Here is a 14,322-nt window from a genome sequence, read left to right as displayed (position 1 = left end):
CTCTCTGCTCAGCAGGGAGCCTGTTTCCTCCTCTCTCTCCCTGCCTGCCTCTCTGACTAGTTACAATCTCTATCAAATAAATAAATAAAATCTAAAAAAAAATTTTAAAATTTAAATAAATAAATAAATAAATAAAAGTTTCTTTACAAAGTCAAAAGTAATGTATAAAATGTCAATATTCTGACAAAGGTGAGGGGGGAAAAAAAGAATATTTCAAGGTTTCCCAATCCAGTATTTGAAAGCAACCACTTCCTGGTGAGGCAATAGAGATGCCCAGCGTGTTGTAGTTTGTAGCTAATCAGCCCTGGAGATGACCTCTTTTCTCAGCTTCACCAAGAATTTCCAGGCAAAATCTTGCTGACTTGAGGTATATGTCAATTTGTATGACAACACTCAGTTGGAGCTTTGAAACACCCCTTTTCCTCCAAGAGTCAGACAGAAAGAGGAGCCCCTAGAAGAAGCAAAGTAAGAGAGCCATAGGAAACAGCTACAAACAACATGAACAGCAGAGGAAGGGAAAGGAAAAGTGCATTAGATATCTTCTGAGCTCTCTGCAGTTGTGGATCTAGCTAGACTTTATGGAAAGAAATGGCCGCAAACAGCCCCCAATAACTTGTTTCAAGCTGCCTGAGCTCATTTCTCAGCCCATCAATTCCCTTTTACTTAAAGAAGTATTTTAACATAATAAATGTATGCATACATAAGCCTTAAGACCTGCTCTGATTAAAAACAAAAAACAAAAACAAAAACAAAAACAAAAAAGACAAAACCCTGGTGTCTTCAGCCTCCATCTAAGGGTCCAATATTAACATTCCTAGCAATTTACTTTCCATGACAGAGTCAAGGGACTGTTTGGGTGGGGTCTATTATCTCCAGGAGTACCACTGCTCACTGCAGGACATCACCGTGTGACTTGGGAGAGATGCAACCCCAACCCGGAAAACTAGTATTAGAGCAGTATTTCTATTCTAAGTTCAACTACCAGCAAGCTTCACATTCAAAGGTCATACAGCTCTGTATAACCTCATCTTATCCAGGTCCAAAATTCCAGTTATCCTTCTGGCACCACCTTAAGAACACTGACTGCAGTGATGTCTTTGTTAGGATAAGCCCCTCAGGCTCCCAGCTTCTCTGATTATGGAAAGTTCAAACATAATTTATTGTAGATCTTGGAACACACTTAATATTTAATGCAAGGAAATCAACATGAGGACCATGTTCATAATAACATATATTCATCAAGTATTTTCTGGAAGCATTTTAGCCCGATTTTGATTCTCGTTTTAGGTACCTCAGAGCTTAATAAAGCTAGGCAGCATTTTTAAGCACATTCTTTTTAAGCAGAGAGAAAAGTGAGGCTCACCAAGATGGAGGGCCCACAATAAAGGCAGAGCCATGTCTGGAACATGAGTCTCCTGATTACTGAGCTCCTGCTCTTTGCCCTCCAACACACTTCAGAGAGCTAGAGGCACATCCTGTAAACCCCCAGGAAGAGCTCGTCCTGGACTTATCCTTCTTGAGTTCCACCTCATTCTTCAGCAAAGGCAGAATAATGTTGAGTCTCAGAAAACAGAGAACAAACGGTGTCCTCACCAAGATTCCCAGCAATATACTACTCAATGTTTCAAGCTGACACTAAATATGGCAGAGAAAGTGAACTCTCTCCCTCCTTGCAGGTAACAAGCTGAAAATGATACTGAATGCAAGAGATCAACCGCTGTGGACGCACCCTGACTGCCTTCTTGTTGACTCATGAGAGGATTCGTACTTTGAAGTATGACAGGCATGATACCGTCAATAACACTCTTGTGAAAATAGCAAATGCTGTTTCCTTCAAGTAAGCCCAACAGGACACGATTGGAGCCAAATTTCTGACCTATGTGACTAAAACAGAATTTCAAAGCCACTCACATATCTTGCATCTTGTTTCTTTTTTTCCTTTTGGTTCTACCCTTTCCTAGATAGGAATGAATTTAATCTTTGTGTTAGTTTCATCCAGTCAGAAATGTGAGAGTAATTCATCTCAAGATGATAAAGACAATGAGCTCTGTAGAAAAGAGTGAAAATATCTACCATTCTATAAAATTATTTAATCTTCACGTTTCTCAAAAAGTAAGCAGTAAAGTAAAAATCCTAATCTCAAAGTACCATACAGGCAATGAATGAATGTCTTAAAACAAAGTGGGCATGGGCCAGGCATGATGACAGGGGGTCAGTTTCTAGACCCAGGTCACTCCCTAAGTAGCTGTCACAGGATAGTTGGGATGTGGGGCTCTAGCAAGTGATAGCAGACTGAATTCCAACTCTGACACTAACCAGCTATGAAACCTTGAGCAAATTTCTTAACTTTTCAGTCTCAATTTCTTTACTGTAAAATAGGAAGAATGACAGAGATTTTTAAAAGACAATACAAGTCAAGTAATTAGCATAGCACTTGGCCCAAAGTTAACACACAATAAATTCTACTACCCTTGTCCATGATCTATATGACCTGGGCAAGAGACTGCACCTCTCCAAGATTCAATTTCCTTATCTGTAAATGAAGATGGGGAGCAAATGACTTCTAAACTAGAGAGGAAAATAAGTAAGTAAAGGTCATGAAATCTTCATTGGTGCTCTGGAGAATGGCACTCTCCACAAACCTTTAAGGTGCACCTCTCCACACTGCCTAATACGCGCCAGTGCATGCTTGGTCAGGGTGTCTTCACAAATCTTGCAGGCAGTGCAGCTAATAAATCTTAGTCTGGAATGAAAGTCCACAGGTATGGGTTTTGTCCAGCAGGCTGGAAATGCTAAGTGGATCTGACACACAAGAAGAAACCCAAAGAGATGAGGTTGTAGAGAGCCAAAGAAACCAAGGGCAGTAATTTAAGCTAATTCTGTAACAGGTGCTTAGCTCATAAATTGCTCCTTTGTCTCCCCACCCTTGTAACAGTGAGTGTACTTTCCCCCCGTTATCCTTCCCTGACCTAGGATGAGCCCCTTCGGCTTCTAGTTTCTCCGACTACAGAAGTTAAAACATCATTTGCTGTATATCTTAGAACACTTCACAATTAATAAAGAAAATCACCAGGAGTAGCTAAGTTCATAATTACATATGTTCAAGTTGTACTTTTTGGTTTATTAACTATTTTGGCCTCATTTTGATCTTTAAGGATTTAAGGCCACAGCTAAAGCCATTCATCTTAAGAGATAAGGAAAAAGACTAAACATATCACACTGTTAAATAGACTACAATTAGCCATGATTTGCTTTGGTATAGGTTTGTTTTTTGTTTTGTTTTGTTTTGTTTTGTTTTTCCTTTTGTGATGCTTTAAACCCTTTCTTAAGTTTCATTTTCAGGGTTTCACTCTACCTGCTATCTCTCAGGTTAAAACACAAACAAACCAAAACGTTTCATATCCACTCCACTTTCATTATTACAGGTCTCGGTCTTTCTCTACTTCCCTCCTGTTCTTCTTATGCAATAAATACACATGATGTACTCTAACTCCAATGTCAGTAAGTTGCTGACTTCACTCATTCATTCAAACAAATATAGAGTATCTTCAGGATAAAAGACCCTTAGGGAAACAAAATGAATCAGCAAACAAAACGAAAATGTTCTACTGAAATTTACGTACCAGTAGGTACATTACTATTATCTATATAATATATCATATTTACATATTATAGGCAATATGTAAGAAACAATAATTCAGAGAATGTATACTAGGATTGCTGATGGGGTAATAGGAGAGATGTTAAAGGGGGCCATCAGGAAGGCCTCACTTAAAAGATGAGGCATGAACCAAGACTGAAGGCAGTTGAGAGAGCCAAGAGGAAACACAGAAAAACATTCCAGACAAAGAGACAGAGCAAAGACCCTAGTGTGACAGCATGGCAGGTGTACTCAAGGAACAGCACTGAAGGATGCCAGTGTGGCTAGAGTGAGCTGGCAAGTTGAGTGAGGAAGGCAGGCAGATCACACAGGGCCTTGAAGTCCATTTTAACAACTCTATCCATGGTAAAAGTCCATTGTAAAACTTTTACTTGATATGAAATAAGGAGTCACTGCAGTTTTTGAACAGAGGAGCCAAACATTAAAGTTCATAAAAGGCTCTCACCATGGTTGCCAAGTTTGTTGCCATGTTTGTTTGAGAACAGACTGTCGTGGGCAAGGGTAGAAGCAAGTCTATCAGTTGGGTATCTTAGCTGAGACAAGCAGCAGGAGAGGTTTTAAGAAATGTTTGGATTCTGGATATATTTTGAAGGTTGAGAGCCATTCTTTTCTAGCAGACTGGATACAGGATGTTGGAAAAATTGGGTTGTCAAAGAAGAGAGCTGAGCTACAAAGGATGAAATTGCTAGCAATTATTTTGAGGCAAAACCATAAGTGACACTTTGGCACAGATGTTATAGGCATTCTATCCTGATTTACTTAGTCTCATCAAATTTTAAATTCTCTTTAAGTCCACCCCTTTTTCTCTCCTCCCACAGCAATAATCTAACCAGGAAAGGCCAGTTTATTAAACATACATGATGTTTCTTCTCAGAGAATCTGTGGCTATGACTACAAAGATGGATACCCTCTCCCAGAAAGCAACCCCAGGACTAGTAAATGTGCGATGGCTTGCTAATCAAGCAACAATGGAAAGTACCCATGTGTCCATTACTGGCTATATGACTGTAGGCAAGTCGTTTTTCCTCTCTCCGCCTCATTTTTTATGTTAAAGTAAGGATAATATTATCCATAGGGTTATTGTGAATACTAAATGACTAAAGAGATATCAAGCAGTTAGAGCAGCATTTAGCACAGAATAAATAATATATAATGGCTGCAAATATTATTATCATTATCATTAAGTCTTTTTGTTAATTCTCAATCTCAGAAGAATTTTACGAGAAATAATACCTAGGGAGGTGATGAGTCTAATAAATACTTCCAAAAACATAAATAATCTAATACTAAGGTACACTTGAGTTCAAAGACAGGGCAAGTTGCTGGTAGGTGTCATGGAAGCCTAACTGCCTTAACTCAGTCCTGAAATATTATAGGACAAATATTACCCATTGTAAGTTTTGGGCAGGGAAAACATGGATTCAAACCTCGTTTCTGTGATTTTTAAGAAACTGACCTATCACAGAAGCCTCATGAACTTCTCGGAACCTTTCAATTCTAGTTGTCTAAGATGTCTCTAAGGATAAAGATGGTACTTGAGCACTTTGGCTTTTGTGATATATTCAAGAATGCTTCAGCTATAGTTTTTAAATGTTTACTAATCATCTATCAATATAATTCAGAAGTTACAATCTATACCTATTTCTATATGCTATTTAACTTAAACAAGTCTGTTCTCTTCTCCCAGCTTCTGACACTGAATGAATTTCTACGGAAAATGTCCCTGAACAGACTTACCCAGCCAGGGATTCTCAATCCTACCTGCATCTTCAAATTACCTGGAGAACTTTAAACATATTAATGCCAAGGACCAGTCCTAGATTTCTGGTGTAACTGAAACCAATGCTGAGAACCACAGATAGATAGGTATTATCTATTGAATTTGGCGAGACAGAAAGAATATTGTTTAAATAGTGAATCAGCCAGTCTTACACAATGCTGATAGGCAAAAACATTTGGAAATAATTTCTCCATGTTACGCGCTAATATTGGGAAGAGGCTTTATTTTTACATAATGAATTAGGAAAATACAGACAAAAGGAAGATTAATGTTTCTTAGAGCCATGCTGCATACTATTATTGACTATAGAGAGGAAACGGGGTGGGGTTGGGGAGGGGAAGAGTAATTATAACCAGGTATTTGGCAGTAAGTCTTAGAAGGATTTTGCCAGAGAAAAATAGACTAGTATTGTGTGTTACTTCATTTGAAAGAAATCTCAGTTTTGGTCATCAAGTCAGCTTTCAGAAAACATTTGGAAGACCACCAACTCTTGCTTTGTTAGGTCAGGATAACAGGAGACTGTAAGAGCCTCTAGGGCTGGTTATAAAGATTTCTAACCTAAATTCATAGTGACTTTTTACCCCAGAACTCAATTCATAAGATGGTGCTAGTTTAAAAACCAGAAATGTTAATTCACTATTTAAACAATATTCTCTGGAGTAATGGCTTTCTATAATAAACTCATTCATTCATCTATTCCTTTAAAAAAAAAAAAAAAAGCACTTACTAAATATTTAATGTATGCTAGACATAACCTCCAGATACTTGGACCATACCAGTGATCAAGACAGACCAGACCTTGGGATGCCTGGGTGGCTCAGTCGGTTAAGCCACTGCCTTCAGCTCAGGCCATGATCCGAGGGTCCTGGAATCGAGTCCGCATCAGGCTCCTTGCCCCCCAGGGAACCTGCTTCTCTCTCAGCCTCTGCCTGCCACTGTGCCTGCTTGTGTGTGTGCTCGCGCTCACTTGTGCACACGGGCGCTCTCTCTCTCTGACAAATAAATAAGTAAAATCTTAAAAAAAAAAAAAAAAAAAAGATAGACCAGACCTTAATATCCTTCCGGATGCCTTTAAATGCATGAATTTAAAGTATAACTGTAGTTCAAAGACATCTAAAGAGATTAAGATATTTTCTAAACTTGAAATATAATGTGGAACCCTAATTTACTAAGTGCTTACTATAAACCAGATGTTCTATTAGTCCCTTTAATACATGGTACTCATTTAATAAACTTGCTGTCCTGCAGAGATGGCATTACTATTTAGAAGAAATTAAGAGACCAAACAATGAGAAAAATTTTTCCCTTAGCAGAGTTTAAATTTCCACACTAGAGGGAATTCTCCATCTCTAAAGCTGTCAAGAATGGGACTTATCACAAAGTTGTGTCAATTCACTCACACAAGAAATTTTTTCATTTTAGTTCAACTATATCAACTGGGAGAAGACTTGGGGTTTAAAAAAAGAAAAACCACGTTATCACAAGAATACATTTCCAATTTCACATTTTTTTAAGTTGAAATTATGCAACTGTGTTTCAAGCATGATGCAGAAACTACCTATCCATATTAAGCCACATACCTTAAGGACAAATTAGTACTAATGGATCTACTGTGGGACATAAACACACATTACTAGGTGCAGTGATCAGTCCTTTATAAAAACCAAACCAAACATCACTCAGTTCAGTCAGAAATCCACAGGACTGTAATTCTGCCCCAAGCAAAAACTGGGTGACAACCCAAAGATGTCTCCAAACCATTTTGATAATAATTGAGTTTGTAGTTTCGTTTTGTTTTTTCCGTTTTCAGGTGAAGCTATTTGACTCCAATCCTGCACACACACAAAAATCCTTTTTTAAGTTTTTAACGGAAATAAGGAACTGCCAATTGGGATCAATTTGTAAGTTTCCGTGGGGAAGCGGATACACAACAACCCTGTTCTCCCAACTCCAGGCAGAGACTAATTCCAAAATGGGATTCACTCCTCCTTTACGCCAGGGATCATCCATTCCCTTCGCCCATTAAAGGACAAACGAGCTCACCATTCCCGGGAATAACTTGGCTTGTGGCTACGTTCACACAGTGCCTTGGACGCAGGCTCTCGGGGCGGGGGCACCTCAGCACTGGCCACTCAAGTCTGGACAAGGGCCAGCTCTTGTAGCCTCTCGACCTGCACCCCTCCGCCCCCGCGGTACTCCCAAGCCTCCCGCTGGCAAAGTTTCCCCGCCGCTCGCTCGGGGGTACACGCCGGGACGCCGCTGGGGGTCTCCGAGACCCCAGAGCTCCCGGGGTTACGGGGACCAAGACCCGGTCCTTCCCTGATTACAGAAGCAGGGTAAGAAAGCCACAGCTGCCTCGGCCACACAAACGCGGGGTGCAGACAGAGCACGGCGGATGCGGGAGGGTTGTGGAGACGTCAGGAGGAGGCTCGCGAGGCCGCCGCCCCGCGACCCGGACTCGCCCGCGCTCACCGTCGATGTTCTCCCGGTCGCTGATGTGCTGCAGGTTGCAGCCCGTGTCCTCGCGGCTCAGGTCCGTGTCGGGCCGGTAGGACTCCAGCCGGGAGTGGGTATTCCTCCGGAGCTTGGGGCTGGACGACACGCAGCACGAGGTAGTGTTCCCCATCTTCGGTGGCCCCCAGACTCCTGCCGCTCTCGCCTTCCTCCCGGTCCCCGGGAGCGGGGCGCGGGCGGGCGCGGGGCGCGGGCGGCGGGGGCGTGGAGGGGAGACCCGCCCGCCCGCCCGCCGCCGCGGGAGGGGGCGGAAGCCGCGGCCGGCCCCCGGGTCAGCAGCGGCGGCGGCGGCGGGGCCTCGCCATGGGCGGCGGCGGCGGCGGCGACGAGCGGGCGGCGGCCCCGGCTCCCCCGGTTCCCCTTCGGCCTCCGCACTCGCCCGCCCTGATTCGGCGGGCCTGTCCGCGGCGAAGGAGCGCTCGGGTCCGCGCGACTGCGGCCGCCGAGCCTAGCTCACCCCGCCGCGGCCATGGCGGGCGGCGCCGCGCAGGCCGCCTCCCCCCACCCTCCCCGCAGCGCTCCCCGGTCGGCGCCCGGGTCCCCGGCGGCGGCGGCGGCCTCCGCAAGAGGTTCCGGTTCAAGCGGGGGAGCCGCGAGTCCGTGCGGGGCTGAACGGCGGGCGGGCGTGGGCACGGCTCTCCGCCCGGCGCTGCAAAGCCCGGCACTACCCGCGAGGATGCTCGGGCGCCCTCCCCCGCCCCCGCCGCAGCCCCCGCCCCGCCCCGTCGCCGCCTCTTCCCTCTGCCCTGGAAGCAGATCGGCGGCCGAGGAGGGAGGTCCCGTGCCAGCGCGGCCCCGCGCAGAGTGTGGGGTCGGGGTCGGGGCCGGGGGTCGCGCTTCACGCAGGCAGGCGTGGGAGCCACAGACCGCGCGGCTGGAAGGAAGCTCAGCGTCTCGATGCCCTTCCTCTCCCGCTTCCGCGTCCTCCACCTCTCCCGGGCCTAAGCTGGGACGAGAGGTGTGTGCGGCGGGCCTGCGCCGCTCGCGGGCCGGCGGGGTCCCCCGGGGAGTGCAGAGGGGCCGGAGCGCCGGGGGCGCAGACGAGAAGCCTGAGGGAGGGCTGGGAGCACACGGAGGATGGGGATGCGGCCGCCTCCCTGGTTTGCGCGGGGGCTGTGTTTCTCTTACACCGCGGGTAGGGGGCGGGGGAGAGAAGGGGTTCTTTTATTTTGAAAGTATTTAAAAGGAGACTGGACCTTGATTTGGCACTTCTCGCTTCTATTTTGAGTTTTGCCAGGACTTGATGGTGAGGTGACGTTGTTTTAAGCCGTGAGATAAAGCTGGGGGACCCCTGAGCTACATCAATGTCGAATTAGCTGCAGTGTTTTGAGTTTCTAGGAAATTAATGGGAAGTAGAGATGGATAACTTAACATCAGCTCTCCTTTGCTTTTCAGTGCTGTGCGGTTCTGTCTTGCTGAGACCAGCCTGACCCGAAGCATGTTAGCTAAGATAAAGGTATGTGAAAGTGCCTGGCTTAACGTGAGATGTTCAGTAAATCATGGGGCTCCATTCCCTCCCAGCATCCCAGAATGACCTTCTTGCCTAAAGTGGCAGAAATAATCTTTCCACTCTTTTTCCAAATAGTCAATGAAGGAGTCATGAGAAGATTCAGGGAAAAAAATGACTTTAAACACAAAAGATAGGGGGCAACGCTCTTAATTTTGGATCTGAGGAAACCGAAGTCGAGAAAGTTGAAGTGTCTTGATTGGCCCAAGGTCCCAGTACAAGTTAGTGACAGATGGAAATACTAAAAAGGAACAAAAGGAGTAAGGAAACTTAATACTTACATAGCATTAGCAACGTGTGGACAACTTGCCTGAGGGGTTATAAACACTTAAATTTCATTTAATTCTCGATATCTAGCTTTTCTTTTTTTTTTTACAACCTGTGCTGTCTCTCTTGAACTCATGTTTATACATTTATTAGTCAATAATCAAAAAAACTTCATGCTCTGAGCTAGATTAATGCTATTTGTTGCAATAAGTAGCAGATGTCCTTGGAAAATAAATGGCAGCAAAGTGCTGATGTTGACAAGATGAGAAAGGACATGTAAAAGGACGTTTCAAAGAATTGCAGCCCTGAAAAGGTGGGTAAATATCAACAAGACAAAATAATACTCTTATGTTAAGGCAGTTTTGACCTTCTTGCTTCCCAGGAAAGTTTGAATGGAATATAACTGCAAGTCAGTGAATGTGTATATTCACATTTTCAGGGCTACAGTGTATGGTTAAGATGGATAAAAATTGGGACAGGGGTTATCATATTGTCTGTTCTGATTGCTGTTTTGTAATTGGGCCACTATAAGCATCCAAATACTGAATCATAGGTATATGGCATATCCACTTAGGCATATTAAATAATCTTCATTTGATTGTAGAGTTTACAATATTATATCAGTGATAGGCTTTGAAGGATTTAAGAGGAGAGGCAGAATAGCTGTCTGCAAGCTTCCTGTGCTGGCGGGTCATCGGGCAGTGTTAACTAAAAAGAGCATCTGGAGGTGAGGAAAGACAGGACTGGGGGGTCAGGGTAGCCACAGACTTATGCCAGAAGATCGACAGCCATCAGTCTGCAGGGGCTTTTCTGTCCCCCACCTTCCCCAGTCCCCCTTTAACTCTCATGCCACGTTGCCTTTAGGAATGCATCTGTTGGACTTAACACAGAAGTGGGACTTTTGGTCAGCAGGCCCAGGACTAGTGCTAAAGCCTCTTTAGTGACTTTCCTGAGTGCCACACACACACACACACACACACACACACTTCAAACTCCTCCAAGCAAAGACACCGCCTCTTTGAAAGGCAGTGACACTTTAGGAGAGCTTGCAGAAGCAGTGATGCCAAGATGAAAATGAAATGTGTTATTTATTAAATACCTGCTAGAAGCCATGCTATGTACTAAGTATGTTTTTACATCTAAGCCTATGCTGTTTCCCACATTTTACAAATAAAGACACTTTAATACTGATAATTAAACCTAAGATCAGACTACTGAAAAAAGGCCTAAGTGGAGATATTAACCTTGGTTCTGACTGCTCAGTCCATAAGGTGCCCCCCTCAGCTGTATCACCCAAACACCTCCTGCCCCCACCTTCAGGTATCACTGAACAGGAAGGGAACAGAGGCAGATGAGAGTAATGAGAGAAGAAATCTGCAAAAGTTTTGAGTGGAAAAGAGATTCTTGTGTTGCTTCTCTCCTTTATTCTCTTTTTGAAGGAAGCTTGCATTGACTGTTTAGGACTAGTTTTAGACTTGAAGGAGAGAGGGGATCTTATTTCTGTGGGCCCCACCCTTCTGACAGAGTAAGTAGATAGGCAAGAAGGTTGAAGAGAAGCATATGCAGAAATGTGCATTTAGCCAGTGTCTTTGACATTGCATCACTTGGGAATCTAAATGCAAGGACACTTCGTCAATAGAGTAAATCTAGCCCAGGATTGGGAACAGAGGGAGAGAGGGAAGGTGAGCCCTGCGACCCAAGGCCCTCATCCTGGAGAGAACCTCAATCTGCATATATTCATAACCCACCCTGCTCTTAAAGTAGAAAGCATCATTTGGGTATTTTTTCCCTTCACCTTTCTCTGTAATTACTATTTAAGATTTTGGTCGTTGTGGGACACCTGGGTGGCTCAATTGGTTAAGCGTCTGCCTTCAGCTCAGGTCATGATCCCAAGGTCCTAGGATTGAGTCCCGCATTGGGCTCCTTGCTCAGCACAGAACCTGCTTCTCCCTCTGCCTGCTGCTCCCCCTGTTTGTGCGCTGTCTGTCTGTCTGTCTCTCTGGCATGTAAATAAATAATCTTAAAAAAGAGTTTTGGTCATTGTGAAGAGATGAGTATGGAAACAGGTGAACAACCTAAGTCATTGCTCTTCAAATTTTCTTTTTAGCAGTAGGAGCTTTTTTTTTTTTTTTAAACAAAATTTTCAGTGGAACCACAAACGTATGATTGGTATTAGTATTAACCTATAAGATTATAAAAAGCAGGCTATTAAGAAAAAGCTACCTTAATTGAATCAGGTAGACCATAACTATGGTCTTACTTCAGTCACACTTAAACCTATGAAATATGAATGACCCCCTAGAATACAGAAAACACTGAGCCAGGTTAACCCAGAGCCTGGACTTTTGGTCAAAAGAAGAAAAAATAGAGTCTTCGGGAAAAAAACCTTCCCAGAGTATATCTGCCCTTTTCTTATCACCTGGTAACCAGTTTCCTATGTTAGTTGCTCAACATTTGTAAGGCAGTAATGGAAAAACCAAGACCCTTTGTTGTACCACCAGTGTTCTTCCTGTCACCATCTTATTTTCCAGGGACCTCTCCTCCAGATAAGGCCTCCATCTAGTACTTGAAACTAGGCAGTGTAAAATATGAACAGCTACTGTGGAAGTCTTTCCTTTGATAGCCACTTGACCTTGACCAATGTAAGTGATTTATTTATTGAAAAAACATTTCTTAAAAGTATACTGAGCCAGGCACCTTAGGGATACAAAAATGGACAAGATTTAGTTCTTACCCTTGAGAAACTCATCATCTGGTAAAGTAAACAGTTGAAGATCAGGTGTAGAATGTGTCCAGCAATGTGAATGATTGTAGTCAATTAGTGGTAAAGTCTGAAATCTACCAAGACTGCTACCTATATTAAAAAGCTTTCTTGCCTGTAGTTAGATCTAAAATTCCACTATGGGAGATTGACTCCTGTGAAGTAAAGAATTTTTTTTTTTTTTAAGATATTGATTTGTTTGACAGAGATCACAAATAGGGAGAGAGACAGGTGGGGCGGGGGGGAGTGGGGACCAGGCTCCCTGCTGAGCAGAGAGCCTGATGTAAGACTCGATCCCAGAACCCTGGAATCATGACCTGAGCCGAAGGCAGAGGCTTTAACCCACTGAACCACCCAGGCGCCCCTGACGTAAAGAATTATATCCAGAGGTTGTCAGAATGAAAATTCCCACCATCAGTTAAAGATGGCTAGTAGATTTAAACACTGATGCTAAGTCCCTTGGAATAGAGTAACTGCCAGGAACAATGTGTTAAGTAGGATTCTTAAGGTCATACTCCAGCCCAACAGGAAAGAATGCTGCCGTAAGGAAAGGAGGATGAGGAGAAGATAGCACTGGTGCCATGAGTAAAACTTTTGTTTTTGAAACAAATACTGAAGCTAGGGACAGCCATGGTCTCTGAGTTTCTGGGCAGAGGCCCACTTGGAAGCTGATTTATCTATCATGCAACTGAGAATTCACCTCCTGTCCCCAGGCTAACCAGTCTTAAGAAGTCTAATCTTTCTCTTGCCCTTGCCAAACTCTTACCTGCTTTATCATACCTTCATGCTGACCAGCAAGAGATATGGTAAAGGTATGTGCAGTCTCTAAGAACTAGGTTGTACTTTTGATAAGGCAAATCCCAGCATCTCACAGTGCCAGACTGGGAGAGGCTGTTACTTCTCTAACCCGGGTCAGTCCCCCATCTTTCTTTTTATGGAGCCCTCTATTTTGTGAGGACCTCAGAGATGATAGCTGGTCATGTGACTAAGTGTGGCCAGTGATTTCTGAGTGGAATCTTACAAGAAAACTCTCCGAAGGTGTTTCCTCTTCTCTGCTTCTTGGATTGTGGACGTGATGGCTGGAATTCTAGTGCATACTTTGGAATACCAGCTGACCTTGCAGATGAAAGCCATGAACTAAGATATGTCCCCATATGCTTGTTTTACATGAAAGAAATAAATTATGTTGTATAAGCCATGGTTATTTTGAATTCCCAAGTAATATGCATCCAAATCTGATCCTGATTTGGCAAGGATTATCCTTTGATACAGTCCTGTGTGTCTGTGTCAGCAGTTTTCGCTGATTGGCCCCGAGATAATGGGGACTCTGACTAGAACGGTGCAGTCATCTTATGTACTTGGCTCTCCATCGCAGAATTGAGGTTGGAATGGGAAAATGCAGTAGGCAGGTTCTGGAGTCAAGATTAGATTTTGTGGCAATAGAAGTTGTTTCTCCAAAGACACATTAGTCCCCATGGAAATTAAAAAAAATAAATGTCTGATGTATTACTTTAATATAGCACTCCTTTAGCATTCCCAGAACTGGAACCAAAGGCTCCTGTGAGCAGGAAACTCTATACACACACTCTGGTATATATGCTGAACATCCACCCAACCCAGGAAATTGACTCTTTCCTGTCAAAAAGGACCTCTCTTCATGACTCCTCCATTGACTACTTGGGAAAAAGGTAGAAAGTTGGTTTCTGCCGCCTTGTATTCTTCCGATCACAGGCAAGATGTCTTTCTAGGCTAAGATGGCTGGTATTGGGGGCATTGTTAGGGATTTACTGAACGTCTACAATGAGCCAGACATTTTCACATACTTATCTTTA

At 43.8% G+C, this 14,322-nt stretch overlaps 1 protein-coding gene across 4 annotated transcripts in view; it reads right to left on the bottom strand.

The window, feature by feature from the left end:
* Positions 1-14,322, bottom strand: part of CCNY (cyclin Y) — a 328,449-nt gene that overhangs the window by 228,214 nt on the left and 85,913 nt on the right. The window contains exon 1 of one of the 4 annotated variants that reach the window (XM_059184277.1): positions 7,914-8,401. The exons of 1 other annotated variant lie outside the window; for it this stretch is intronic. In XM_059184277.1, the coding sequence (XP_059040260.1) occupies positions 7,914-8,067 (154 nt within the window). In that variant the 5' untranslated portion in view covers positions 8,068-8,401. Of the gene's footprint in view, positions 1-7,913; positions 8,402-14,322 lie in introns of those variants that run through there. 2 more of the 4 variants (XM_059184276.1, XM_059184274.1) reach the window with 2 other exon arrangements.

The sequence above is a fragment of the Mustela lutreola genome, chromosome 8 (assembly GCF_030435805.1).
Source record: "Mustela lutreola isolate mMusLut2 chromosome 8, mMusLut2.pri, whole genome shotgun sequence".
NCBI lineage: Eukaryota > Metazoa > Chordata > Mammalia > Carnivora > Mustelidae > Mustela > Mustela lutreola.
The sequence above is the reverse complement of the archived record's forward strand: the minus strand, read 5'-3'. Positions and strand labels throughout refer to the sequence as shown.